The sequence below is a fragment of the Phaeoacremonium minimum genome (assembly GCF_000392275.1).
Source record: "Phaeoacremonium minimum UCRPA7 unplaced genomic scaffold PA7_03_scaffold_27, whole genome shotgun sequence".
NCBI lineage: Eukaryota > Fungi > Ascomycota > Sordariomycetes > Togniniales > Togniniaceae > Phaeoacremonium > Phaeoacremonium minimum.
The window spans coordinates 193,878-219,260 of NW_006920934.1; the positions used below are offsets into that span (position 1 = coordinate 193,878).

At 51.4% G+C, this 25,383-nt stretch overlaps 7 protein-coding genes across 7 annotated transcripts; 3 read left to right on the forward strand and 4 right to left on the reverse strand.

The window, feature by feature from the left end:
- Positions 1-1,998: 1,998 nt before the first annotated feature.
- UCRPA7_360 (hypothetical protein) lies at positions 1,999-2,313 on the reverse strand (the record flags this gene model as incomplete). Its single annotated transcript, XM_007912956.1, has 1 exon — positions 1,999-2,313. The coding sequence occupies one exon, from the start codon at positions 2,311-2,313 to the stop codon at positions 1,999-2,001; it is 315 nt and encodes a 104-aa protein (XP_007911147.1).
- Positions 2,314-4,259: 1,946 nt separating this feature from the next.
- UCRPA7_361 (putative reticulocyte-binding protein 2 like protein a protein) lies at positions 4,260-5,416 on the forward strand (the record flags this gene model as incomplete). The annotated part of the gene is made up of 2 exons (XM_007912957.1): positions 4,260-5,069; positions 5,123-5,416. 2 exons carry the CDS (start codon positions 4,260-4,262, stop codon positions 5,414-5,416), a joined length of 1,104 nt encoding a protein of 367 aa, XP_007911148.1.
- Positions 5,417-11,009: 5,593 nt separating this feature from the next.
- On the forward strand, positions 11,010-12,579 carry UCRPA7_362 (hypothetical protein; the record flags this gene model as incomplete). The annotated part of the gene is made up of 7 exons (XM_007912958.1): positions 11,010-11,155; positions 11,305-11,419; positions 11,481-11,503; positions 11,638-11,837; positions 11,891-12,000; positions 12,240-12,338; positions 12,397-12,579. The coding sequence occupies 7 exons, from the start codon at positions 11,010-11,012 to the stop codon at positions 12,577-12,579; spliced, it is 876 nt and encodes a 291-aa protein (XP_007911149.1).
- Positions 12,580-15,649: 3,070 nt separating this feature from the next.
- Positions 15,650-16,441, reverse strand: UCRPA7_363 (putative stress response protein; the record flags this gene model as incomplete). Its single annotated transcript, XM_007912959.1, has 3 exons — positions 15,650-15,934; positions 16,003-16,356; positions 16,415-16,441. The coding sequence occupies 3 exons, from the start codon at positions 16,439-16,441 to the stop codon at positions 15,650-15,652; spliced, it is 666 nt and encodes a 221-aa protein (XP_007911150.1).
- A 4,257-nt stretch (positions 16,442-20,698) lies between these two features.
- UCRPA7_364 (putative galactoside o-acetyltransferase protein) lies at positions 20,699-21,541 on the reverse strand (the record flags this gene model as incomplete). The annotated part of the gene is made up of 3 exons (XM_007912960.1): positions 20,699-21,005; positions 21,163-21,285; positions 21,366-21,541. 3 exons carry the CDS (start codon positions 21,539-21,541, stop codon positions 20,699-20,701), a joined length of 606 nt encoding a protein of 201 aa, XP_007911151.1.
- Positions 21,542-22,455: 914 nt separating this feature from the next.
- Positions 22,456-23,301, forward strand: UCRPA7_365 (putative isoprenylcysteine carboxyl methyltransferase protein; the record flags this gene model as incomplete). Its single annotated transcript, XM_007912961.1, has 1 exon — positions 22,456-23,301. The coding sequence occupies one exon, from the start codon at positions 22,456-22,458 to the stop codon at positions 23,299-23,301; it is 846 nt and encodes a 281-aa protein (XP_007911152.1).
- Positions 23,302-23,624: 323 nt separating this feature from the next.
- On the reverse strand, positions 23,625-24,870 carry UCRPA7_366 (putative mboat family protein; the record flags this gene model as incomplete). Its single annotated transcript, XM_007912962.1, has 2 exons — positions 23,625-23,848; positions 23,907-24,870. 2 exons carry the CDS (start codon positions 24,868-24,870, stop codon positions 23,625-23,627), a joined length of 1,188 nt encoding a protein of 395 aa, XP_007911153.1.
- Positions 24,871-25,383: the final 513 nt, after the last annotated feature.

Below are 25,383 nucleotides of genomic sequence, written 5' to 3' on the forward strand. Positions count from 1 at the left end.
CCGTAAGCGTCGGCTAGGATCTGGCAGTGGATACTAAGGATCTGGTATATATAAGTTGCCTTACTATAGCAGCTGTTAGTAGCTATCTATCGGGGCTACTTACTTTCGCTGTTAGAGTATGGTAACCACGATAGGCTTAACTATACTGTCGGATATAGTGTCGGTATAGGTGTCGGGTTCGATGTTGTTGTAGGGAAGGTAATTTGGTAAGGTAAGGAAGGCTTTGCGAAAGTGTTTGGGAGAAGAAGGAAGCCCTGGGGAAATTGGCGAACGGAGGATATTTGTAGGGGTGTCAAAATCGTCTAAAGTCAGGAACCTGTGATTGAGTTGACGTAATGATAGTGGTGACTGGGGCGGCCGGTAAACAACGCTTTTTGTCCTATGAGGAAGGTATGCTGCGTTCGAGGCAGCCGTAAGGAAGGTACGCCGTGTTCGAGGCAATTGCCGCCAACTGGCCGCACTGTAGTATCACGGGACAGACGCACCCATGGGTGCTAAATTGGTATCATGAGGTCAGGAGGATGGTTTGAGTAGTCTGATGTAGCGGTTGTATGCAATGGTTACGTCGTGAGGATACAGTCTGTTGGAGGAATATGTGCTCTCGATCCCAGTGACATCTTTGGTATAGAATACGCGAGCCAGCTCGCGAATGAGAAGGACATCGACAAGTTCATCGCATTGGGCGGCAATCCAAGAGGCGAGAACATTCCCCTTTCGTTGTAATCAACTTTGTAAAGGGGTTAAAGGTAGTTGTTGAAGGCAAGAGAGCTAGGGTCTTACCGCACAAATAAAACTTAATGTATTATATATATCGAAAACAAAAATGACATTTGTGACAGAAAATCGTGGCCACCTGGTTCGAGACCCATGCAGACCAGCCCCACGTGGCCAAGCATGCCGTTGAAGTATCATGGCACAGTACGGGGAGCACAGAGGATACAAGTATCACGATACCAGGATGATGCTGAATAGCCTGTCAGTCCTGGGTGGTGAAGCAAAGTGTGTTGTGTAAGTATCTAAGTAAGTGTGCAGTGGGGAGAGTAGCTAAGGTAAGGTAGGTGGTGGAGGTCATGCGACCCAACATGAAGACTGTATTTATAGTTGAGGTTACTCTCAATTGAAACGTGATGAATATTCCGATGTCAGCAGTGCATTTATCGTTGCCCAAGACAGCCGTGGAAAAGAGCACGGTTCTGCAAACTTGATAGTGTTTGCAACCGACGAGTCGGTGTTTGCGGAAAGGCGTTATGCTTTACTAGTTAAAGGCTCCACCAGGACAGCATATGTTGCTTTCGTAGAAGGTGTATTACTTGCTCAACTTGAGATTACTACCCTTGTAGTAGTTAGTAAGCTTATGGTAACAAACAGGATTATGGAGACGTTGACAAATGCCATAACTCTCAGAAACAAGCACCTGTGCCTTCAAAGGGTTGAGATTACCGTCTCGGCAGATTTATTATGGCCATATCAAGGCTCAGGGTTGCCATCATATCATTAGACCTCGAGAAGCGGTCGTGGAGGGATGTTCACATTCTCAAAGTCTGTAGAGGGCCGATGTTCTCGCACCAAGCGGTCACACAACGTCGTATGTGTTGCGGTTGAGTAGAATTGGTAAAATGGCGACGTTAGCCCGCCAAATGACTGCGCTTATTTATATATCTTTCCGGAACGACCTTTTCTTGCGTTGAGTGTTTTTGTCTGTTGAAAATCCATCGAGACTTTGGGACCGGCAGTCAAGGTTGTATCAGGCCCGGGGATGATAAACTCTTTATCTTGTAATCTCCCAAGACCGGATACTGGTAGGTGCATTCCAGGCCATTTAATTCCAGAGTTTTTAAAATACTAGAACTTCGGAGACATATGCTCAAGTCGAGTAGGTGCTGGGCGGTTTCTCTTGCTATCAAAATTCTGTGAATTACTGGCCTATTGATTAGACGGCGTTCTAATAGCTAACACATGGGTCGTTGCTTACCGTATCCTAGTGTTGCTTACCGAATACTACCCAAGGGCTTGACATAGACCGCTTGCTTCGATCGAAATCGATATGGTGGACCCTGACTGCAGATATGTCTGGTTGGCGCAGGTCGTCTCGGAGATGGAGAAGACGCCCTTGAGGGCGCGCTCCTTCAGGCCGTTGAACTGGCTGCGGGTGACGGAGCGAGGCTGCATCGCGATTGCTGTCTCACGAAGGGGCGTGAAGAGTCGGCCGCGAGCGCCGGCCAGGATCTGGCAGTGGACGCCGAGGGTCTGGTAGATACGAGTTGCCTCGCTACGGCGGCTTCCTAGACGCAACACGGGGCAGTGCATGCTCATAGACTTTTGTGTGAAGTGTGTCTATAAGGAAACGATGTGATCAGATCGAGTATTATGGATAGCATGAGCTAGCTGGACACAGGAAAGTTACTGAGCAGCTGCGAGGAGGCTAATATATAGAAAACGTTGCCACTTTTCAATGCTGTGACACTCGTCTTAATATCCCAGGCCTCTGTGCTGGGAAGGTGATTCTGTGTGGCTGGGCTTTGGACAGATTGAAGATGATGGTGAAGATCAGAGGGATCCATAGGTCAATTTATAATGCTCAAAAGGTGGGAATGGCTCTGGCGTGAGTTTGATCGGAACGGTTGCTTGCTCGTTTGAGTGTTACGATGATCTGGTCTGTATAAATCAAACAGTGTAGTAACTTAAGATAAGATGACAACGAGGAATCCATCAAACGAGTTCTGACGCTTGCTGAGAGTTAGTCAGTGATACGTGATTCATAATTCAGTTTCGTCTACTCCCAAATATCTTCATGCTGAGACGTTGGCTGTCCAAACATACGTAGGAGGATTGCGTATAGCTTGCTGGAAGCGCGATTGCCGTTGACTCAAGACACTGCTTACATGAGAGCTTAGACTCTTGCACGTGAGGTGTTTGTTGGTAGATTGCTACAACTGAGACACAACTTGATATGGAGTCTCAGGTGTCATACCCTACGTGAGTCAGGTCTTGTCATGAAGTGTTCGACCTCCTAGGCAGGCTTTCTGCAAGGCTGATTTGCTTGCCCAGATGCCAGAGGACACCGGCACTTTCATGCGAACCCCTGTGCTCCATGCGCTCATCGTGTCACAACCGCCAGATCGTGATGGGGACCTGCATGGGTAGGGATTCAATGAGATCCAAAGTCTTGTGGATATTTTGTGCGTGACGTGCAGATGGTAGGCGGGAAAGAAGAAGCCCCTTGAGTGGCTGGGAGTTCAGCTCCCGGGCGCAGTTTTGCGGGAAGGAGAGAGCAGAGGATAGTATGTCGGAGGGGCCGGCAAGGAGGTGGCTCCCTTGCACTGAAAGGCAGAGCCGGAGGGAGCGCAGGCAAGGTCCAAGCCACGAGCAGACCACCATTTTGATGCACAGCCTGGTTTGCCGATTCCCGTTATCAGGCCGGAAGGGGGGGATGCTGCGACGGGAAGAGTTCCGGAGTTGCACGACCTTCCCGATTGATACGGCCGACCGGGGCCGACCGGCCTCACGGTACGGCCTATGATTGGCTTGTTGGTTCTGAACACTCCCAAAATTGTCCAAAAGGGGCCATCAGAGACACCACCCCCTCAGCAAGAATGTCGCAGCACTGCAACCACCCTGACCTGCTTCGCACCTCATTCAGCCGGAAGAAAGACATCATTATTATTGGCTACTCTCCATAGACCGTGGTCGGCTCCCTCACTATGCCCCCACGCGAAGGCCGCAAGGCGTTGGCACATAGATACCGATAACAACGTGTGGGCGCTTAATGCGGCCGGTCTTCTGGCCTCAGGCTCTCCTACGCATCGCGAAATAGGCCCTGAGAAATAGATGGTCGGAGCACTCCTGCACTGCCTGCTTCGATGGCAGTGATGCAGTATTCCCCTGTAAGTCCTGGCTGAGCACATGCAGCAGCTGGCTGGAGCCCAAAGTCAGGGCTCTGGTAGGTGCCAACGGCTTCTGCAGCTTGCAGATTCAGAGTCTCAGAAATATATAAGAACAAAGACCGCCACAGAATCAGCCATCATGAATCCACTCCAATCAGATCAGTCTACTCATTCTACATAAGGCACTGTTTCGGGATCTGAACTTAGTTGAAGCTGCTGCCCGAAGTTCTTTTGGCCATTCGGTCTCTTGCTCGATAGTTTCTTTTCTTGGTAATTGAAGACCCAATCCATAGTGACTTTTCAGGATAAAAACAAGAGCTCTGAGGTCAACTCACCCTTGCACAACTCAACCACACACTGTTCGGAAATTTCGCAATGCGATCGCAACCTGGAATATTCTCTGCTCAGGAGAAGCAGTGGGATCCTGAGGAGGTCTTAGGCCTCATCAACCCCGATAGAGGGAACATCACCTGCACCGCTGAGGCCATGACATATGGTCGGCGATGTCGGCGCGCACAGAATAAAATCTACAATGCTGCACGCATGCTCAACGACATGGCGACCATGGACCCGCTTAGTGTTGCCAAATCAGACAAACTCACCGCAATCGCGGAGGACAGTGTCTGCTATCAACACGGCGGACAAGCCAATAAGGTCTGTCGCGAGTGGAGAGACAAGCTCCGGGCTTTGGGAGGCTCCCGCAAAGTGGCCCCTGCCCCCGAGAGTCCCCGGTTCAAGACCGAGCCCGATTCTGATTCTGAGGATGAAGACGTCAAATGGTTCACCAGACGGCCCACTCAGCGCAGCTACACCCGTGCTGATATCGACAGCATGCTGGAGCAAATGCGACGCATGCAAGAGACCATCAACAACATGCAATCCCAGAAACAACGGGAAGCGGAAGAACACAAACGCAAGCAAGCAGAAGAGGAGCGACTTCGAAAAGAAGCGGCCGCGAGAGCACAGCGACAGCGGCGAGAAGCGGAAGAACGAGCAAAACAAGAGCGTGAGAAACAAGAAAAGGAGCGCAAGGACCGCGAGAACAAGGAGCGGGAAGAGCGTCGCAAGGCACGCGCGAAGAAATCGACCGAAGAGGCAGAACAGTCGACCAAGCAGGAATGGGCTGATTCTTGGCAAGAGTATCTTGATGGCTGGGAGCACCTGAGGGGAATGAGTTGCAGAGAAGTAAGTCCGTCTGTAGCGTTCCAACATTGCAGCTGTTCTAACATTGAATCTAGGCTGCTCCGATTTTGATCCCATGGCCAGTGAAATCAGGGAAGTGGGAAGATGTCACTGCTGAGAGCGTCAAACTATTCTTCCAGAAAGCACCTCCCATGCCTTCTTCTCCTACGGACGCCAAAAGAGAGAGGTTCAAGCTGATGAGCCAAGAAAGCAAACGATGGCACACGGACAAAATCATGCAGCTTTTTGGCCGTGAAGTCCTCACGGGAATTCATGGCAAGGCTCTCGACTTGATTGCGAAGATTGTTGTTCAGCTCAGGCAAGATGCTGGAAAGGCAAGGAAAGACTGATAGATGAATTGAGGAGAGACATCGTCTGAGTTTGTTGGGTGTATTAGTAGTTTTTGCTTCGATTCATTTGTATCATTATGTTTGCGGATATGCGTTAGAACAAACACGAATGCCAAATCATGTGCACACTTTCATTTTAACAGCATGAAATTCGTAATCTTCCGAAAGGCGAAATCTGCCGCCAATTCCAGGATACCTCCCAGTCTAGAACGGAATGCAGAAGAAGGTTCGGCTATATCATAACTGCTGAGATGTGAAGAAGACAGTTTTGTAGCAAACTTTCAGGCGAGCAGGCCTAAAAATTTACAAGCTGCAGCTGGGACACACCAGAAACACTTGCTTGAGGTCTCAAAACAGAAGATGAACAGATAATGTAAGGGTTGTATATGAATTCAGAAGAGAGTAACATAAGAACAATAAGAAAGGACAGGACAGCTCTCTCTGATCAATAATTTTGTTTGACAACTCCGGTGCTACTTGCTAGATTTCAATCCAAAATGGGGTGCTGCCCATGTGATAGCAATGTCACTTGAGCGCATGCTAAACGATACTACTTCGAGCTGAAAGGAAGTGAGAAGCTTAGAATGGTAGATCTGGTCAGTGGCTGTGTCGATGACATATAGACGAGCCACTCAAAAAGTGTCTGGTCTTCCGCCGAGACAACTTGCATGAACCATTTCATCCATAAAAGCTGATTTAGCTGTTAGGAAGCATCGAGACCAGCTTGTACGACCGATAGTGAGGTACCCGTTTCGATGATGAACTTCATCATCAGGCCAGGAAGGTCCAGAACTGGTTGAAGGGGTATAAAACGCGAAGCAGCCGCTTGACCACTTCGAGCTCTGACCATTGTATCAACCAACATGAACGCTAAATCAATGGCTCTCATTTCGAAACGAAGTCAGGTGGGGAAAAGTACACAACTTCTGCGCACCGTAGAATGCCTTTGGAAGGGATATGCACTTGGCGCACATTGAGCTATCTTAGCTCTGGCCAAGAAGTCGTCCAATAGACACCGAAAAGGAAGAGAGGAGGTCAAGTGCCGACAATGCTGCTGGTCTCTGCCCTTGCAGGTGTCACAGTTCTGGCTGCCAAGTGTGCGTGTGTATTTTTGTGATGACATGACATCACCATTAGAGGGGGAAGATGGTGCAAAGGTAACAAAGGGCAAAAGATCTCGCGCTTGGGTGCACAAAAACGGTCTTTTTGCTGCTGGTGCGGCAGCGGTTCGAAGCACGGGGGTGGTCTTTTGCGTGAGCTGGTGAGCTAAGAGTTTAGCACACCCGCAGGATTAACGTTGGTTCTGGCGCATCGCAGGCCACGTTGATCGACGGTCATTGCTCCGTAATTTCGGTCTTGTTGATCATGTTGATCGCTGAAAAGGCATTCTGTCCCATTGGCCGTCTTCGATGTCGCTCTTTTCACCGATTCGAGACTTTTCTCGGACACGAGGACTACTGCGCTTGGCTGTTTCTAGCAAGTCGAAACCGTCAGATCTGGAGACATGGCGTGCTGACTCTGAAGAGCCAAACGGCTGATGGGTGAGAGGAAGCCAGGACTTAGACCTCGGATAGGATGGGGGATTCGAAGAGTCCTCCAAATCCTCATCTGAGAGGCTTGGCCAGCTGGCAAGGCTTGAGTTGTCGCAAGTAGCCTGGGCTCAGGCCTCGCCACTTGGAGAAGAAACGGCACGATGTGAGAGGTCGGTTAGCTAGGACGGCTGTAGGCTTTCCATCGCAGCCCGAAAAGGGATTCATGAGCGAGCCTCGTCTGGTTCGTTGCGACGAGGCCAACTTTGGAAAGAAGCATCCTCAGATGCAGGCAGGCAGGCAGGCAGGCTTGCTCGGCAAGGGGTTGGGAGTGGTTGAATCGCTCAAAGCGAGGAGGCGGAAGGTGCGAAAGAGGTGTGGCTGGTGAGGAGGCATGCCGACGAATAGACGACGATGCCGTCACAAAAAACTGTGGCGGCTTTTCCAACTTCCAGCGACTTACAAGGCAAGGGCGATCCCCACGCACCTTACGTTACACTAAGATGGGCGTTGTGCGCTAGGGAAACCCCACTGTATCTACTGTACTTAGCGTGTGCCGCACCTGGACACTAATTACCCCTCCATCTCCGAAGCGAGCCATTTTAGCGTCACCGCCGTTACCTGGCAACTGGTCAGTGCTTCTATTTTCGATACCCACCTTCTGAGAAGCCTGGAGAGACAATCCCGCCTTTTCCAAGACAACTGATGAACAGCGCTTGTTGTTGCAACCACAAACGGCAAGCCATCACGATCGCGTAAGGTAGTATTTTGGCAGCTTTTCGCCACATCTGGCGTTTAGACGTTCTCAAGAACCGAAATCCTGTTGCCCGGCAATTTTGAAACAATCGCCTACCGAGATGCCAGGGTCACCTGCATCTTTAAGTGAATCACCCAACCTCAGGGTTTTGATGGTGGTGTTCAACCGTATAATTGACAGGCGCAGGAACAGGAACACACGCACTGAAGAAGCAATTCTGCCCTGCATGGAGCTTCGTAGACGCCGCTCACTGTCTTATCTCAGCCCAGCCAACGAGCCAACCTCTTCCACCATGAAGTGTCCTTTAGTGCATCCCAGAACAAAGGGTAAGACCACCCGGCTCCGGATTGCCTACTAGAACCCACCACGACTACCGTGGTGGCGTCCGTTAGCTGTGCCTGGATCAGCGCTCTAGCAGTCCGCTTGGAGACTGTGGAGAAGCGACAGCGCGGTGTGGTGTGTTCGCAGTGGTTGAGTTTCACCCATCCAGGTTCTCCAACTCAGCGAAGCGGTGCGCTCTTTGCATATCGCCAACGCATCGCTCGGTGCAGCTCTCTTTTCGCCTTACTCGAGGATTGGAGATGCGAGGATTTGCGCGCAGGCTGAGAAGGCGGTGGACGGCCTCTTCAGCTAGGTCATATAGTAGGATTTCTACAGCGCCTTACTTCAGTAGCAGCTATTGGCCCAGCCCGGGTGTTTCACAACGCCCGTATCGCCGCCATGCAGGTGTCGCTTAGTTGCAACGACGCCAATATGGACGAGATGTATGAGCCAAAATGTTTTGGCTGGTCAACACACTACGATGTAGAGAGAGCTGACGAGAGCAAGAGCGACATCCTTCCCCAAATGCACATATGCGGCCGCTTCGTCATCCCTGTCATCAGGGACGATCCTTGAGAGACCTTCTCAACAATTCCAGTGAGTAGAAAGTGCATAGGCTACGACAGGATCAAGATCTCGTGTTCAGCCTTTGACGAGGCGCTCATAGATCGTGAGAAGGCTGCTGTAGGGTCCTCAAAGGCGTTCATGTGGCTGAATGTCGTGCCGATTTAGGTGTTCCGTGTCTGAGATTCATCGTGGTTGGCTGGCCATTGTGTGTCCTGGTTGAGAGATTATTTCCGGGAGTAGACCTCATGACATAGCTTGTTTACGGATGCCTTCCTTTATCCTTCCTTCCCGTAGGACTCCTGTAGGAGCCGCAAGAACCGTGCCAAGATGATGGATGCCGGGCTTGAAGAGTAGGATCAGCCCCACCATGGAAAGGACGGTGAGAAAGCTGGCGCTCGCAGTGAGGAAGAGCACAATTGCTGACAGTGACGATGGTGATCTGATTGATTAAGTTACGGCACAGGTGCCGCGAAGGAATGGCACAGAACAAGAACCAGCGCAAGTATGATGTGATGTCAATCAACCAAGTTATCAGGCTGTCCGATTGCTCGATCGCAAAGCCAGGTCTTCCCCCCGGCTAAAAACGGCCGGGTGCTAGGGAGTCCTGTATAGCTTCCCTGTGTGCCGAGCTCGCTGATGTGGAGCACGGCTCTATCTTCCTGACGCCTCAGCAAGTTTTCTGCTACCAACGTCGAATCTTGGTTGGCTCTGCATCTGTACTCCGACACTCTAGAGGCCTGCAGTGTTGGACGCCATCCAACGCCAACACCTGCACACCCGGATGCTAGTGCGCTGGACACGAGAATCGCCAACACCACACTCGCTTCCTGGTCTTTCTCGTCTGGTCCTGCAGCAGCTTGTTGCCGGGTGAGACGGCCTGGCCAGGGCTTTCGCCTCGCCTGACCTGTCCGCGGTGTTGATGACCATTGACCAGCAAGCAATTCAGTGTATTCGGCCTTGCTTCCGGCAAGATCGTGTGAGTAGATGGCCTATAACATGCTCACGGGCCAACACGAAAAGTGGAGTATGATCCCAGCACTCTATAGAAATCGGCGAACGGCATGATCGGGCGATGACCAGGCAGGGAGTATAGTAGAGGTGAAGGGAGGATGATGTCCATGGTGCTGGATGTTTTTTTCTTCGGCGTCCGACTCCATGTTGTCCTCCCGATTTTAACACAGTTGGTGACAGTGTTCCCGGGTGAGACATGCCTTACCACAAGTGTACACCAGCTTATAAACCTTTCCCGTCATACAATTATCGGCTGTCGGGTATGCCCTACAGCACTTTCTAAAGAGGCGCCAGACGTTTGCAGACACGAAGCAACCCTTGTGCGGCTTTTACAACAGGTGACTGATCGCGGGGTGTCTCCCAGGCGAAAAAAAAAAATACCAGTTGCTGAATAGATGATCATAGCTGGTGTGTTATGGGGTGTGTCGTCATACAGGGCCAGTGCCTAGCAGGATATCAGCCTCGAAGATGTCGTGAGCAAGGGTCGAGTGAACCCTGCTCAAACAGTGGTTGCTGTACCCCTGCTTAAATGTGGCGACCAGCCTCTTCACCTTGTTGATTCGTCCCCGTCGTGCATATCGGCCGACAGGGGTCGGACAGGTTCCCCAACCTTGCATCTTTGTCTCTTTTTACAGGTACACGCCGTGCTGTTGTTCTTGCAGCAGATGGATCTTCGTGGGAGGAGCAACTGTTCGGTCAATGGCTCGTCTCCGGTATCCTTGCGCCATGGTTACAAGAGAACAAGCAGGAATCGTCAGACTAGAAGCGACCTCGACGTGATAGATCCACACTCCCTCAACAAGACGTGCTCCGGTTCCGAGCATGAGAACCCCGGTCTAGTCAGCGGCCTAAAAGTCTCTCGATCGACCTCCTCGTGCTCCTCAGTCTGGAGAAGCAGAGAGGCTGCCGCATGTCGCCCGCGATGGCTGACTGGTCTGCCCAACCTCGTCCTAAACCTTGCTTTCTTTTGCCTGACCCTCCATCCTCCTCTGGCCGGGCACTATCAAGTCGTATGGAGCACAACTAGCGCCATGCACGGAGTGGTCTTCTCGCAAAGCTGCGAGGGACCAGACGATGTCATCGCCGCTCGACCTATTATCGCTCTGAGCCCTCATGCAGGTTCCTTTTGTGGCTCGATGCCACAATATAAGCCCTCCCGTCCTCTTTTTGCCATGCGAACCTCTCCTTCTTTTCAATACACGGTCCCAGCCTCTCATCTCCCAGCCAACCTCTTTCTGACAAGCCCCTGAGTTGAGTAACTCGTTCGTTAAGGTTACTTATATACCTTCGCTCACCTTGCTACGTGGTTCATCTTCTTTCGACCACTCATAACTGCTTGTTGACCTTCGCTACAACAACAAGTGACCTTCGCTGAAAGCCAATATCATCCCAATAGTAAATCAGAAAGATGAAGGCTGCTCTCTCGCTTCTTGCTCTGGCCGCCTCGGCCTTGGCTGACAAGGTTGCGCGATGGAAGGATGAGACTACTGTCGTCACTTATGTTACTACGACCGTCTGCCCAGTAACAGAGACATCCACTGGGGCCGGGACAACGTGAGGACCCTCTAGATTTGAATCTTCGTTATGCGTGAGGGCTCCGGATCAGTGTCCGATGACAGCGCCGTTGAGCTGGTCAAAGCCCTCGTCATAGCCTTGTCATGTGTACCTATTTTCGAATCAATTCACTAACTCTTTGGAAACAGCTATGAGATCACGAAACTGACCACATCGACAATTACGGTCACATCTTGCGCTGGAGGCGGCTGCGGTGGGGTAGTCACCGTCCCAGGTCCAACTGCAACGGCCACTACTACAGAGGTAAGTCTTTGTGGTTCCTGCTTCAAAGTTGAAGTTTCGGCAGCTAACAACCGAAATCTAGGTCGAGATTACCTATACGACTACGTAAGTGAAATTAGAACCGTGAAGACGAGTTGTTCGGTTTGGAATCAAACTGGGGTTGCTATACTGCCTCAGGAGATACCGGCCGACTACAGGTCTCCTCTTAATCCCGTCATGCATTACTAACCGCTCAATAGCTGCCCTGTGACCGAGACGGTGACTGGCCCTGGAACGACTTATACCACGACTTACACCACCACGTCTGTCTGCAAAACCGTCGTTCCTACGACGTACTATGAAACGATTCCTGGCCCTGCAGCGACAACGACCGTATATGACGTCGACTACACGACAATCACATCGCTCTGCCCTGTCACCGAGATTATTACCGTGAGCGGTAAGTAGTAAATAGCCCCATAGCCGTTTATTACCCTTCTAACTCGCGTAAAGGCTCCGAAGTTGAGGTGACCTACACTGCGACGTCCACCATCATCGAGAAAGTGCCTACCACAATTCCGGTCTATACCACAAGCTATACAACTGAATTTGAGACAACCGAAGTCAGTAAATGTTTTATCTAACGGCTCAGAGCCTAAGCTAACGGCCGGCAGGTTTATACGACAGAGTATTGTCCTCTTACCACCTACACAACGGTATTGGAGGCAAGTTTGATCCAATTCTTTCCACCCATTCTTCTGCCTCTCGACTGACAATGTTCTAGGGCTCCACGATCGAAATAACGGAGACAGACACTATCAAAGTCATCGCCACGAAAACAGCTGTCTATACGATAACTCAGGTTCAAACAGTGACCCTGACTAAAGAAATAGACCTGACTATCACGGCCACAAACGTCGCCAGCATTCCTACCACGGTATCCGAGATCACCACAGCTGAGGTTAGTTGTCCTTGAGTGTGCTCGTGTCGAGGCGCGAATAGCTAATTCATCACGACAGGTTACTCAGACGAACGTGTTCACGGTGACGCCATCGCCAACTCCGACAGTATCCAGTACCATCGTGAGCAGCGCCGCGCCCACTACTTCGGCACCAGCTGTTACGACTGCAGGAGCCAACATGAACAACGCCCCCATCGGCGCCTTCTTCGCCGGTCTCCTCGGTCTTGCCGCTCTCCTGTAAAGGAGTTCAGAACCAGACAGTCTTGAGATATAGCCTGCCCTGGCTTCTCCTCGGAGCAGCGCCGGCTTGTCTTATTTCTATGCTTGCATTCTTATCCTAATATTCTGCATCAGAGCCCCTCACGGGGCTTACTAGGGAACTAGGCCTAATTTTTAGTACCAAGGGTGGTATGAACTTTTTCACGGTCATGCTCTTACGGCCTATCACACTCCTTTACGACGTCTACGACTTATAACATGATGGGTTACAAATAGGAGGTATACGGGGTAGGAGGGTGGGTTAATGGAGATTGGTCATCTCACAGTTCATATTGCGGCGGTGGACGTGCGCGAAAATCGCGAAATGGTTGGGGAAAATGGAGATCTTCAGTAATTAATGCCGGGGAAACAAAGTGGCCTCAGTCACATGTGGTCGTACTTTTTCAGTCTTCTTGTACATAGACTTATTTAGGAGTGGCGCTCTAGGCGACATCGCAGCATAGCTCAACAGGAGTTTCGGGAATACCCAAAGCTTCATCTACATAACCCACCTTCCCTCGTTGCTTGTGTTGTACTCGTCGTCTCCCTCGGTCTCTCGGTGTCCGGAAGATGCCACAGCATGTACGAGATGTCGTATCCTCGGAGGGACGCACGGCAGGAGCGATGGGTGCGGCTTCCTGCGCACACCGACGGCCAGGTGACCCAACATCCCAGAACCGCCTTCCGAATTGATAAAATTAGCAACATCTTAATCCTGTACCATGGAAATGCCACTTAGCGGCGGCAATATCCGGAGGCTCTTCTGTCTACCTTGACTTCAGAGATTAACATCAACGAGCATAGGTGGATTTTTATCGGGAGGCCACAGAAGACTGCTTTGAGGTCGCGCCAAATTCTGTATGACCCTTGAGCATAAATCAAAGTCGTTCATCTAGTTCTTTTGCTATTAGAGGTTCTACGCTCATCAAATATCTAGACAAGCCGAGAGTAAAGTCAAATTGCGGAAAGTCATTCCCATGAACAGCGTTTCTTTCCGCCATTCTCATTCCTCGACACGACAAGCGCCACTCCCAGATCTGGATGGTGTTCAGAAAGCTCTACCCGTCAGACTTCTTATAATGTATAACTTTAGACTGTATGATATCGATGTGTAAATTGTCTACTTGAGTGCGACAGGTACAAGCAGAAATATGGCTTTATTTATCAGGATACCTAGCTGGATATTTACCAGAGTATTAGAGCTGTCGTCTTTCAAGATATAGGCATTTCACTTGAACAGCCATACTCCCAAACCAAGTGATTCATGTGATAGAGGATTAATAGGGTAACCCGTCTATTTTAGATGTACCATAGAGTCGACTTGGACTACTTCATGTCTGGTATCTTGAAGTTGTTGATGTTTAGAGAAAGCCAGCGATATTGGTATCGTGTTATGTTCTTGTAATAAACGAGTATTCATCGTTTTGCTTCTTTCTTTAATTGACGGACATCAATTTCAGTCTCCAGTATTGTTTTGGTCGTTAATGTGTCTTGAGTGGGACGGATTTGGTAAATCTTGACCCTCACTTCATCAACACTCTGTACATATGCCTCGAGATCCTAATCGAAGTATGGTGTAGCTTGGAGAAACTTCCCAAATATTTCTGATATACCATGATAGAGGCTGGCTAGGAAGCTTTCACCCAACGCGTACTCTTTCTGCGATCTCGGTCGCGCCCTTTGATCCGTACTTGCCGTACCTGCCTTGTGGGCAACAGCAGCCTCCACTTACGTCTATGTCTTTTCACCTTTGCCCAGCTTCCTCAAATCTTTCCCTCACCATTCCCCTACAGAAAGTGTAAATCCCCGGCTTGCGGCCTTGTCGCGCTCTTTCCATATCCCATCCAAGTTACGGCAAATAACCACCCGCCCCTGTTCCCTCCAACCTGTCAACAACGGTCTTTTCAAACAACACCTCTCGCAAATCTCTTCACTCTCTTTCTTCAAAATCGTCAGTGATCCCAAACCGCCTGGAGCCTCATCAAAAATAGCTTGCACATCTCCGCTCATTGTTCTGATCCCGCGGGACGCTCGAGTCCTTAATTTCCTTTGAGTCTCGAGCGCCTTCCTCCAGCAACTTTTCCTATCCTAGTTAAACATCAAGGCCATCCAGTTGAGTCGCATTTATCCAGTTGCTTTTCGGCCAAACAAACCCAGCACTCCTTTCCACTTGTACAGAATGCTTACTTCCTAGTATATTGAGTGATTCACACCTACATCACGCCGGATTTGGAGGAGAGTACTAAGCTTTTCGGGCAATGCTCCGCGATGGTAATTTCCGCTTCAGCGCTCCCTCTGCCGCTCACGCTCCTGCCATAGGGCTTAATCAGTCTTCGCATGCTTCTCACTAGGCCTTCACAAGCGGTGAAAACACATCTATGGTAGAAGATCAAGACTGGGCTTCTCCATCAGGTTTTTCCTCGTACGATTACTACTATGTTTACTACCTAGAGTGCGTTACTTTAGCAGCGTTACTTAGCAGCTTGGCTTAACCATGAAGTTATCGCTATAGGACAATCCCCTGGAACATTTGTTGTCATGAAAGGCGAGAGCGGCTACTCGCCGACTTGGAGTTGCGTATCATCTACGCCATACGACCGAGAAAGACCTCGGGTAGAAAATACTAACGCATCATATTTTACAGACGTCCAGGAAGTTGTTGACATCTATCCCGTTCCGACCGTCAACTTAGAGTCACCCACACCCTGCCAATGAGGACGATTTGCGTTAAGTTCTATCTGCCAGCTTGCCTAGTAATAGATTTGTTTCACACTTAATGAACAGCCAATATAGTTGAAATGGTACGATTGGGAACGTGAAAGACCTACTATAGTCAGCTTATGAGTATTTCAAACATAAGTTATATGACGGAGCCCTATTGAATGATGAGGGAATTGTGAATTGTTCACTTGAGCTTGATCTACCAAATAACTACTGTGGGCTCATTCATCAAGGTATCTGTGACACGTATATTGGAGCACTAATTTGCTGTCTTGGTATCCAACTATCCCACTACACGACCTATCCGGTTCGACGGGCTATTCGCTAATTGCTTAATAGTCATTGTCACCATAGCCAGCACCCTCTCTCTTGGAGCGTCCCTTGTCGCCGAGCTTGTCGTTGTTGAAAACATCGCCGGCCTTCTCAAGGACCTTACCAATTGTCGAGTCACCACCTTTCTTGCTTCCGTAGGAGTCGTCATCGCGTTTGGAGCTGCCGTACGAATCGTTGTTACCAGATCCATAGCTGTCATTGTTGTCTCGGCCAGAGCCAAGCGAATCCTTATCACGAGACGAGCCGTAGCTGTCGGATCCGCCACCATACGATTTATCGTTGTCCTATGAAGCGCAAGGTTAGCACTTATACACTATCCATACATGGTAACAGTGCGTAACGGGATTCGTACCTGACGAGAAGAGCCATAAGCGTTGTCGTTGTCTCTGCCAGTTGAGCCAAAAGAATCACTGTTGTCTCGCCCACCAGAGCCAAAGCTATCGTCATTGCCACGGCGGTTGCCTCCGGACAGAGAGTCGCCGCCGAGGCCACCTCCTGAAGAACCAAAGGAATCACTTTCACCCCGTTTGCCGGAGCCGAAGCTGTTGTCATCGTCTCCGCGGCGCCCGCTGGACCCAAAGGAATCATTACCACCAATGCCACCTGAGCCGGTGTTGCTTCCGTAAGAGTCCTTGTTCCCACTTCCGTAAGAATCGTTGTTGCTACCTCCGTAGGAGTCATTGTCTCCTCGGCGGTCAGATGAGCCCTGGTCAAATCAGTTAGTCATGAGCCTCAGACCCTGAAGCTGCTGGATATTCTCATACGTAGCTGTCGTTATCGTTGTAAGACATGATTGTTGTTGATACAGGAGCTTCTAGATGAAAACAATGGCAGGGTGATATTCAGGGGTTGTTTTTAAAGAAGAAATGAAACTCCTGTCAAATCTTTGGGACATCTCTCTCTATTTAAGTAAACCTTACACCCCTCCATAATACATCACAGGAAAGCACGTACTAGCTCTCTACGTCACTGGGGAAGCACCGCCGCAATGGAGCAGCTTGTCTCTAGTCGGGATCCCTGATCAGACTAGAGGGCTCCCTCAATTGGCGACGGGAATGGTGGGTCGAGCTAGAACCTGTTCCCGCTCAGATGCATGTCTGAGCTTGCGACTTCAGGACTCAAATCAGATCTGCTATGCTACTTGTCCTGATCCACTCCCTCTCTTTCAGCTGAATTAAGACATCCGGTACGTCCGAGTGGATATCATTGGGTCATAAAATGGCTCAATTCGTGGCACTGAGGTATACTCTTGATTTGGAGATGCCGTAGACAAGGATGAAGCTTCATGTAAGTGCTCGGGCAAGCTACTTCATCAAGCCTGCTGGCTCCGGAAGGAAGCACCATCAATTGGCCATAGCACGAGCAAAAGGCATCATCGCTCACATTCAGGGAACAAAGGAAGGCCAGTTCATTGCGTCATGCTTGGATCATTTGGTCTATATTGATCTGTAATGGTGAGATGTTGTCCCCCGCATCATGAGCAGAGCTACCGGTGTGCTAACGGCTGTTGCCAAGTTTTGATAAACTACCCATGCAAAACCCAAATATCGCGTCATGTGTTCCCTCGATCCTACAACATAAACTAGATGGATGCATGTACTCGAGGACGACGTAGACGAACGTGAGAGCTTACGGCCCTTTACCCCGCTTCATGTGCAAAAAGCATGGTTTCTCCAAATCGTGATGAGCTGATCTGGGCCACTAGCCAGGACACTGAGGTGCACATGTTGGTGTGAAATGCAGCAGCTCCTGGCGACTTCAGCTGAGCAGGCCAGATCGATCTTGCGTCAACGTGCACCAAGCTCCACTTTCCAGGGAGCTAATAACAGTGGCCGTGCACTCCACGAGCTTCGGGAACCCTACCATCCAATTGGACTGTCTGCGGTGGAGATCAAGGTCTTGAGCTGCACAGGGGTCCTGTCCCACAGCTTACCAGCTCATGTCATAGTTGGTAAGTAACGCTGGTAAGTCACGTACTTCAGGTAGTCAACGCTGTAGTAACCGCAGCTCGAGTCGCAGGAGAAAGTTATGACAGGGATGCCTCATTTTTAGCTTCCTCGACCGTAGAATTGCTGCATGGATCTCCTGAAGATCTGAGAATCACCGGTACCCTGAAGATATTTGATCAGGCAATCTCGTGACGATCTTCAGCGCTGTGAAGTAAATCGCCAGATGCTTCACAGCCTGCCCAATTCTCTCTCGTCCACGATAGCTCCACTCATGACTGGGGGATCTTGCCGTCTCTGGTGGCTGCCAAAGAGGACGGCATCGCGGCCTCCTTTGGTTCCCCACCAAGCAACCCCAATAGCTGCTCTCTCAACGTCCATCTCTCCGCTGACAAGAATATCCCAGAACCGACGTTTGGCGACTTCTCTCATGGCCGGATTCGTGATCTCATTCAGCGCCATCGCTGTCATGGTCATCCAGTCTTCGACGATAGATAAGGGAAGGAATGGTAGCGCATCGATGAGCGTCAAAACGAGGGCACTCTGTTCCGAGAGTGGTGCCTCATCCTTGGCAGTCTGAGATGCCATAGCATCCGGGCTTGGAGGCAATGGCGCTGTGCCAGCGCCTTGCACGCGGAATCTAACCATTTCTAGGAGTGTTTCTGCCAACTCTGGCTTTGTTGCGGATATTGGGAAAGGGGGCGAGAGAATCTGCATCAGGGTTTTGAAGGCCAGTCGGAATTGGCGGGGAGATATATGCGTAGGGAACGAAGACAATAAAGTCTCCGCGTAGAATGGCCCCAGCTTCACGGCGATCGGACCGTTACCCGGGCATGAAAGGACTGAGAGCACAGCAGAATGTGCTGATTCGAAAAGTTCCACCATCTTTGGCGACAGAGGTGCAGAGTGTGTAAGATATGCCGTTGCCGGCTGCACAATTAGAGACTCGCAAAGATGGGGTGGTAGGTAAAGTGGGAGATGCTCCGCGACATTGAGGTAGAAGAGGTCGAGTGTCCTGTGCAGTGGATGTGCTGGAATAGAGCCAGGGGCCGTTGGCTTGATCTCCTGCAGAAAGGCGATAGATGCATCCTGATGCCTTGTAAGGATGTCAATAGATGTGAGGTAGGTGAAACTGTAGACTTGAAAGCCGTCATTGCCCCTTGATGAGATGAAGTAGAGGTTGCGAAGGGTACGCAGGGTCTTAGCAGCAACTGCTGAAGCAACAGCTCCATTTCTGAAGTATGGGTCCAAGAGGCTCCTTGCTACAATGGACTGCGAGACTGCAACCACCGCAAAGAGGGCTTTCTTCAACAATTGCCAGAGTCCAGGCCATGTAGACTCTAGCGTTTCTGGGGCAAGATATAGCCCTTCTTCCGACTCCTCGATTTCCGAGAGAATGGTTTTCTGCCAGTGACTGAAGATGTTGCTGGTGAAGGCCACGAGATCACCCTGAGCTTTCAGAACGGCCGGCCCACTTTGAGCCCGCTCAATTGAATATGCAATGAGCTTCGACAAAGGGCCAGCAGCTTCTACAAGGGGCCTTGCCCCGGTCTCGCGTAGACGGAGAAAAGACGAACTGTCTTGTGGCCAATTGTACTTCACTCCGATCCGGCGTACATCCAAAGTGACACTGTTCAGGAAGTGGAAGCCTTGGAAGCCATCTTCCCCAACTAAGCCACGAACTGCGATGGGCAGCAGCGCGTCGCAGTTCACCTGAGCCCGCGCCGGCTCAGTCAGAAGCGGGAATGCGTAGTTGAGCGCCAGCACAATAGCTGCCCCTGCAAATGGACCCTCACGAGCATGTGTTTCTAGCGCAAGGTTGGCAGCCGTCACCACGGCCTGTTCAACTGTTCGTCGCATGCTATGCGATAAGGACTCCCTGCCGTCGCCTTCCAGGCCCATGAGTATTCCTGTCAGGACTAGTACGTGTTGCCATCTTGCTGATCGCTCGTCCGCGCCCTTAGCTACAGCAGTAGCCCAACCCTCGCTACTCACGCCGCCGCCAACCGGGGGCCCTCGGCGTGTTGCATTGTCGAGCTCGTTCCGCCGCACATGGATCGCCGCGGTGTTGAATATGCTGACCACGCGGAAGCATGTGCGTAGCGGATCAGGTCGGTGCCATATCGCCGGCGCCGTTAGAAATTGAGAAGTCAGGAGGGAGATGTTGAGCGGATTCGAGAGGGTCGTGAGAAGCGTCACAGTTGATCCGAAGATCTGCTCGGTGCGCTGATGGTCATGGACATCCTGGTACAAGCCCAGAACAGTGGTAAGAAGGCGGTCGCTAGCCATGACTGCCCCGTATGTTATATATCCACAGTCATATATGCGGACTGAGCAGTTCAGGTCGCAGTGCTTCGTTCAATTTGGCGTTGTGTTGAAGTTGGAACGTTGACCGGCACTGATTACAAGATCCGGGGAAGGTAGCTCGGCTGGGGCTCTTTGCCGAGGCACCGCGCGCCCCAACCTTAAGCTCTGGCACCTGAACGCGGCGCAACACCCCAACTCCCAACACATCGATGCCGTATGACGGCGACGAGCGCAAGCTCACTCCTGCACAGACATGTCTACCAAAATGTAAGTTAGACATCTAGATGCAATCTCTAACTCCAGCTAACATCTACAAGAAAGCCTGGAGAGGGCTATCCCCCGGACGGATATGTCAGACCGCGATGGCCGGCATTGCACTGGCCGCCCCAAGACAAGCACTGGGGCCTCTACTACCTCGAAGACATGTGGCGCTACACCTTATTCTGGACGCTCCTGATGTACGCAGTTTTTCATTGGGGCGCCGCCGCGATTGCGATCATCATGCAGATAGGAAAGAGGCATACGAACTGGAAATACTTGTGGACGCTACCGATCCTATACACGCTCACTGCCGGCGCTGAAGCACTCGTAGCAGGAAGTGTAACTGGCGTCATGTGGGTTTGGACTGCCACATGCTGGTTCTGGGTGATGCTGACGATGCTGTAGGATTGGAGCCATATACAGAGCTGGTGGCTGGTATATGCCCACCTGGATCCCCTTCATTTGGGGATGGATCAATGTACTGGTTCTGGTCGTGTCATCATTCTCTATACAAGGCGGTCTATAATGATTCACTCATATCGTTGGCACGCTTTCGCCAGTCAGAACCTCGACGCCGGATTCGCTGTCCGCAGCAGCCCCTGTATCAGAGACCTCGATCTTCTTCAGGATCCGCGCTGGGTTCCCTACGACGACCGTGTACGGCGGAACATCCTTGGTCACAACACTGCCCGCTCCGACGGTTGCCCCTTTGCCTATTGTCACGCCAGGGACCACAATGACATTGCCGCCCAGCCAGCAATCCTCCCCTATGGTGATCGGCTTGCCGAACTCAGGACCACGTGTTCCATTGCGGATTGAAGGGTCTAGTGGATGCCCTCCGCTGTAGAAGGAGCAGTTGGGTCCTACCAGAGTACGTGAACCCACGTAAATCGGGCTAGTATCGATCCAAGTGCTGTTCGAATTGATATACACATTGGATCCGAATCTGTTTACGATGAGCATTGATGAGGCTGATGATTGGACAGGTTAGTACATACTTCACGTTGTATCCATAGTCCAGCTTGATGGGCCCATCCACCCACGGATAATCTTCCAATTGCGCCTCATCCTCCTCATCAGTTGGGGCCTGGGGAGGGAGAGGGGTTTTGTCGTTGGTGACGCTGTGGAATTGAGTTCAGCTCGAGAACAAAGGAAGCCTGAGAGATCAAGAAAGAGAATGAGACGCTAGTGAAATACTTACTCCTTCCAAAGCTCGACAAGTCTGCGTCGTGATACGTCTCCGGCTCTGTTGTATGCCTCAAAGGCCAGTCGGCATCTCCGTCTATCTGCTACCAGGTCCGGTGTGAATGCGTAGTACAGCTCTTCGGCAGCCATGCGGCGCCGGTTCTCTTCTAAGTCAACCTTGGGGGCAGCCATGTTGCACAACGTAACGCGGGTTTATGGTAACACTACCAGATGACAACTCTGATCTTTGTTGAATATTCGTATACTTGCAAAACAGTGACTCTGTATTACAACCCGGTAATTGAGTCTGTTTATTCCTGTCAAGATAAATTGTATTTTGAAAGCACACGTAGAATTCCAAGTAGAAAGATGCTGAGAAAATAGCGCCTATAGCGCCTATAGCGCTGTAGCCCCGCTGTAGCGAGACGGGATTTGGTTTTGCTGCGTCATCCGTTGGAGCCTTTGAGCTGTGCCTTATCGGGCTCAAAGAGCCATTAGGTAGCGTAACCGGAGGCGGCACTGGCCAGGTAGCCCATTAGCCACAGTAGCGAGAACTCAACACCAAGACAAGAACAATACTACGGCGTCCACAGCATCGCCTATTGTCTTCAGGCGGGGGGCAGTAGCCTCAACAATATAAAGACAAAGATCTCTCGAGATGGTCGACAGCTCAAGGTCTAATTCCTCTTCTTTGTTCTTGACTCATTTCTGTTACTAGACACGCGCCGCCTCGGTCCTGAATCTTCCCTAGCCAAACTACAGAGTGACGAGCAGGATGGACAGCTCATCGAGCTCTTCCGAATATATATGGGATGAGAGGTGAGGTTTCTATTTCTTGAGTCTACATCCTAGTCCGGGTATTGCTCGCAGTCTTCTGCTGCAAGTGCCATAGCCTGTCAGCACTCTATTGGCGCGACTCAGTAGGCTACTAGATAGCTGCCGAAGACATGCCTTCTGCTTCAAGCATCTCCCCCCTTTCCACACCTTCCGGCCTCCTAAATCCATCCTCTCTCCCAAGAGACACACAAGAGGATGTCGCCCGGTCGACGGCGTGCAATTCGGGCCTGGGTCGTAACAGACGCCGCTTCTTCGCTCAGTTCGCAGCCATGGACGCATACTCTCCAGCTGCTTCACCCCTATTCACCACGACCCCTATCTCGCCAGGAGACGCAGATGCTGACGTCCTCCCGCTCCTCAGTCCCATAGCGCAAACTCAGGCCGACCACTTCGACCCGGACCGGCCCTACCAGCCCGGGCAACCCAAGTCGCTGGCTGGCATCGCCATGCGGGCCTTCTGCCTCGGGATCGCTCTTGGCCTCGCCGTGCTGCTGACGCTGGCGACGCTGGCGTGGACGGCGAGCCCGCTGTGGCGGCTGCCCTTCTTCCTCGCCGCGCTGGCGACGTTCCACTTCCTCGAGTTCTGGACCACGGCCGCGTACAACACGCGCAACGCCGACGTCAAGTCGTTCCTGCTGACGGCCAACTGGCCCGCGTACGCGATCGCCCACGCCGCCGCCTCGCTCGAGTGCCTGGTGGTGGGCGTCGCCTGGCCGGGCCGCTCGTGGGCGCCGCTGCACGGCGGACTGCTCGTCACAGCGGCGGGCCTGGCGATGGTGGTCGTGGGCCAGGTCGTGCGCTCCGTAGCCATGGTGCAGGCGGGCGCGTCCTTCAACCACGTCGTCCAGCAGTACCGCACGCGGCAACACACGCTCATCACGACTGGTATTTACGCGCACCTGCGCCACCCCTCGTACTTTGGCTTCTTCTGGTGGGGACTCGGCACGCAGCTCGTCATGGGCAATGTCATCTGCTTCGTGGCGTACACGGCTGTGCTTTGGCGTTTCTTCTCCTCAAGGATCAAGCGGGAGGAGCAGCTGCTTGTTCAGTTCTTTGGCGACGAGTATGTGGATTATAAAAGGAGAACGGGGACAAAGATCCCGTTTGTACCGTGAGAAGGAGTTTCTGGGATCAGGCGTTGGAATGTATGAAGAACTGTAGAGTAGGACGTTTATCATCACTAATATTGGCTACTGCACAATCACATTCAGATAGCCAAAGCTCAGACACATGGCAAGTGTTGGGGATGCATAGAATATAATCGTGTTGAAACAGGGCCATTGCTTCATCTGCCTGTTGCTGGTTGAAGATTGCTGCTGCGGTGCGAAAACACATCTAGCCACATCCTAGGCCAGCCAGCCCAAACCAACCCGTCTATAATATTGACCCTGGTCATCCCATAACTCCGTAAAGACTTCCCTGTTGTCGCCGTGTCCTATCACTTGGAGGCCTGGTTGGCAGACCACCTTTTGCTTACACTGCCGTACTTTGCCTGCCACGCATAGAAATACATCAACGCCGCGAACGGCTGCCCAAAGATGGTGAACGACACCCAGAAGATGCAGTTGCCGAGAAGGCGGCCCGTCGGTGTCTGCATTTTTTCTAGGGGCCGGGTGAGTGCAATGAGAGGGAGCTGAAGCAACATGCCCGCAAACGCGACACCTGATGTCAAGTCAGCTGAAGAAATTCCAGGGAAGCTATACCAGAAGTGGAGGCTTACCGATAATATTGTGGGTGGGAATGCCGACGAGCAGCTCGTGGAGAAAGGCAGAGGCTAAGAAAACAGCCATACTGGCGGCTGTGGGATTCCAGCCACGACCAAGAAGAGGAGAGAATACATGGCGTCTGAAAAAGGTGTACACTGGCTTGTTCCACGTCCGCCAGTACGTTCCCAGACTGTCACTATTCCACCAAGCATCGTAGAAAGATCGATCCGCAAACCGAGTTACCTCCGCAAGAGCATTCAAGAATGATTGGAACAGGGCGAAGAAACCCGCTAGCCAGATGACCAGCGAGATGGTAGAGAGCTTCAGCAGCCGCTCGAGAATGGACGTGACGTCCAGCGAGGCGATCTTGTCGAGCGAGTTGAGGAGCGTCGGTGCGGCATATTGCGCGCTGAGCACCCACATGAAGACGCTGAGACACACGACCTCTGCGAGACGCTTGACCACGAATACCCACCGTATCTTATCCGTCCGCGGATACACGGGCTGATAGACGAGCGTGGGTGCCCACCAGAAGTAGACGAGGTTGCTCATGGTGATGTTCTGCGGGTACGGGCACGCTGCATAGATCGTAGGCAGTTCTTCCAGCTCGCCGGTCGTGGGATGCAGGTAGGCATGACGGAGATCTCGATTAGTCCAGGCATAGGAAGCCGTCTTAAGCCAGACAATGACGGCGTGCATCTCAGTGATTGTTCCGATCAGAGGATGGTGAATATGGAAGTAGACCACATAGGAAGTCACTAAGAGGGCGAATGTCACGTTTGCAGTATGCGTGTAGGCGACAATTTTCCAGGTCGCAAGAAACTTCTTGGACTCATCCTCTGTGGGACTAGTCGTGCCATCTCTCTTGGCCATCTGAGCGCGTGATGCTTTTGCTTGCTGAGCTGCGGTGAGCTCGATGATGTACGCAGCGAAGAGAGAGCACGGGATGAGAAAGTACAGAGCGAGGCCCAAGACCATGTCGTGCCTGCGGACGTCATGGCAATTGATGCATATGAGAACGCCATACTAAATGATGGTGAGAATATGAAAAGCAACTATTCCGGAAATTTGGGCCAACCTTTTGGATGTTCTCAATCATGAGTCGAAGGTTGCCAACAACTGAGAGATCTTTGTTAGTTTCGATGACGCAGCCACACTTCAGCAAATAATGCGCCTCTCACCCAGAACAATGACCATCAAGTTTCGAAACCCCAGGAAGCTGGGCGTCTCGGTAGCATCGTGGCTCAAGCACGAAGGACGCGACTGCGAATGAACAGCGACGGTATGGCGATATTTCTTCTGCAGGTTGGAAGCCTTTCGCAATTCCTTGACTGCATCGCCGTTGGCAGATGCGATCTCAGTAGGGGGCGGCTGCGTGGTATTCGGGGGCCGACGAGCTACGCCATTGGCAGGAGCCGTCTCGAGGCCCGTCACCGTCGCCGAGTTCATGATATTCACCTGGGCATCGGGCGGGCGATTGAAAATAGTGAA